This window comes from Gadus morhua, chromosome 17, assembly GCF_902167405.1.
Source record: "Gadus morhua chromosome 17, gadMor3.0, whole genome shotgun sequence".
In the NCBI taxonomy this organism is placed as follows: domain Eukaryota; kingdom Metazoa; phylum Chordata; class Actinopteri; order Gadiformes; family Gadidae; genus Gadus; species Gadus morhua.
Genome location: NC_044064.1, coordinates 14,534,945 through 14,537,444, shown reverse-complemented (window position 1 = coordinate 14,537,444; position 2,500 = coordinate 14,534,945). Strand labels below are relative to the sequence as shown.

General features: G+C 39.1%; 1 protein-coding gene across 3 annotated transcripts in view; it reads left to right on the top strand.

Moving 5' to 3' along the window:
• The window catches only part of txk (TXK tyrosine kinase), a 13,782-nt gene that overhangs the window by 1,553 nt on the left and 9,729 nt on the right, over window positions 1-2,500 (top strand). For all 3 annotated transcript variants that reach the window (XM_030337681.1, XM_030337680.1, XM_030337682.1), the window contains exon 3: window positions 244-319. In XM_030337681.1, coding sequence (XP_030193541.1) covers window positions 244-319 — 76 coding nt within the window. The remainder of the gene's footprint in view (window positions 1-243; window positions 320-2,500) is intronic.

Genomic DNA, 2,500 nt, shown 5'->3' with positions numbered 1-2,500 from the left:
TGTTAACTGAGAGTTATAATGTTCTGCATAGAGATTGCACACTACCCTGACATAAACCAACAAACTATACCATACCTGTTGATGGTTGTTGGCTATAGACAGATTACGTAGTTTTTTTTGGGGAACAGAGTTGGTCAGAAGAAGTATAAAGTTCAGTAGATGGACAAACAATAGTTGTTATTTGTGCAAGCACTATATGACATAAAGTGTTGTGATACATTGATTAAATCATTGATTGACCAGTAACCACATGGAGATGGATGAAAGAAGGTCCTCTACGTGTTTCCAGTTGCAGATCTACCCAGGACGTGCTCGCAGGGTAGGTGTGCGTATGTATGCATGTCAGTATGTGTGTGTGTGTTTTGTTTGTGTGTTTGTGTGTGTTGTTTACATTAACCCTTTATGTTACAATATATTATTATAACTTTGTTCAAGACACAGGAAGGTCCACATAGACAGTACATAGATTAAAAAAATAATTATGTATATCTATATATATATATAGATATACATATGAAACAATCCGAAACATTTAAGAAGGACGCATATAAGGCATTACCAATTATAATACAAACACATTTAAAACACATGCAAGCTTCGGGTCCAGAAGGAAGATGAGTACCTTGTGTTACTCTGAGAGATATCAATTAGAGACACAATAATCGTGTTCAAAGACCGTGTTCAATCTGCCCATGAATCTATACATAACATTTCTCAGAACAGCATTAAAAGTGAGCGCAAAGTTTGTCCCGAACATTTCACTGGCACTACCCCCACTGGGAGTTTTAAGCAAAAAGAGTATCATTATGTGCCACTTGAAGTTTTTTCATTTTCGCTTTACTATAATTACACCACAGGTGGGCAGTATACAGTAGAGTGCAATGCGTTTTGAAGAGCGACATTTTAACATCAGTAGTACACATGTAGAATTTGCGAGCCAGCATGTTTGCCTGCCCATACAGTATACCACACTGACGCTGCACATCATCATCATCACAGAGGTCATCTCTTCCGACCTCTCGTCCCAGATATTTAACCTTCTTTACAACCACTAGTGGTTCACCTGCCAGTGAGAAAGAAGGAAAGACAAGCTTCCTATCCTCCTTGGTTCTAGCAATCAGTACAACGTTTTTCGTTGAGTTAAATTGAATATCATACATTATGCCGTATTGAGAGCATATTCTAAGAAGCTGCTGCAGGCCAGCACTGGAGGGAGACAGTACCACCAAATCATCAGCGTGAAGCTTATGATTAATGAGGCTGTCCCCCACCAAACAGCCAGTTCTACACTCCTTTAGCTCTTCAGATAGATGATCCATGTACAGATGAATAGTAGCGGGGGGACAGGATTCCGCCCTGCCGCACTCCATTGCAGACATAGAGGGGGTGGACATACTCATCCCCCACCTAACTTGCATAGTTTGGTGAGAGTATACCAGAACGCAGTATCCTAATTAGGTAGGAGGGGACACCTTGCACTTGTAGTTTAACAAACAGTTTCCCATGATTGATACGGTCAAAGGCTTTTGACGCATCTAGGAAACACATGAAGACTGTGCTATTACGTGATCTGTACCTATGGACATTTTCTTTAATTGTATAAATACACAGATCAGTTCCATGCTTACTCTAAAATAATAACACCTTCTGTTATTTTACCTGAAAGGTTGTGTGCAAGTAAAAATGTTCATATATCAAATTCCTGTTTCCCTTTGTCTCTATTTCATCAAGACAATCTAAACTCTTTTGTTTAGGATGCTGCAGATGTGACCCTAGGTTAACGGTCACACAGATCTCTCTATAATTGTTTGGATCAAGTTTATCTCCATTTTTGAAGACTTTGAGGACAGCCAATTTCAGTTCATCTTCTGATAATTGGCGCATTTAATTGATAATGTTATTAGCCTCTGTTGTCTTTCTAAGTTTAAAGGAGACATATTATGGCGTTTTCACAACAAGTTAAACATAGTATTTGAGTTCCAGAAAACATGTTTTTGAAGCTGTTTGCTGGATATAGCTTTTTGAAAAAACGATCTTGCCTACCGCTATTCCCCTCTGATTCAGTCACTTCAGAATGCACTGTTTCCGGTGCCTGTAGCTTTAATGCAAATGAGCTGATAGACTGAACCACAGCATGGAGGTGAAGGGATGGTTGCCGTTTGCGGACTCCTGGAGCTGGATCATATAATATAATAATAATAATAATAATAATAATAATAATAATAATAATAATAATAATAATAATATATATCGGTATTTATATAATATTATATCTAATATCACGGCCAAAAGCTATGTGCGCCTCGGATGATATTATGAATCATAAAGACTGCGTCTGACGTCTCTGGTACTTCCACAACAAGTAAAGACTCGTAGTGGGGGATATCTTGGCCATGGTTGAGAAGAATTGGGGGAAAGGAACTTTGGCCTTGACTCTCTGAAGTCCATGAACCGCGACATGGAGGAGAAAGGGATGGTACTGCGGGAGCTGAGCTGCCGG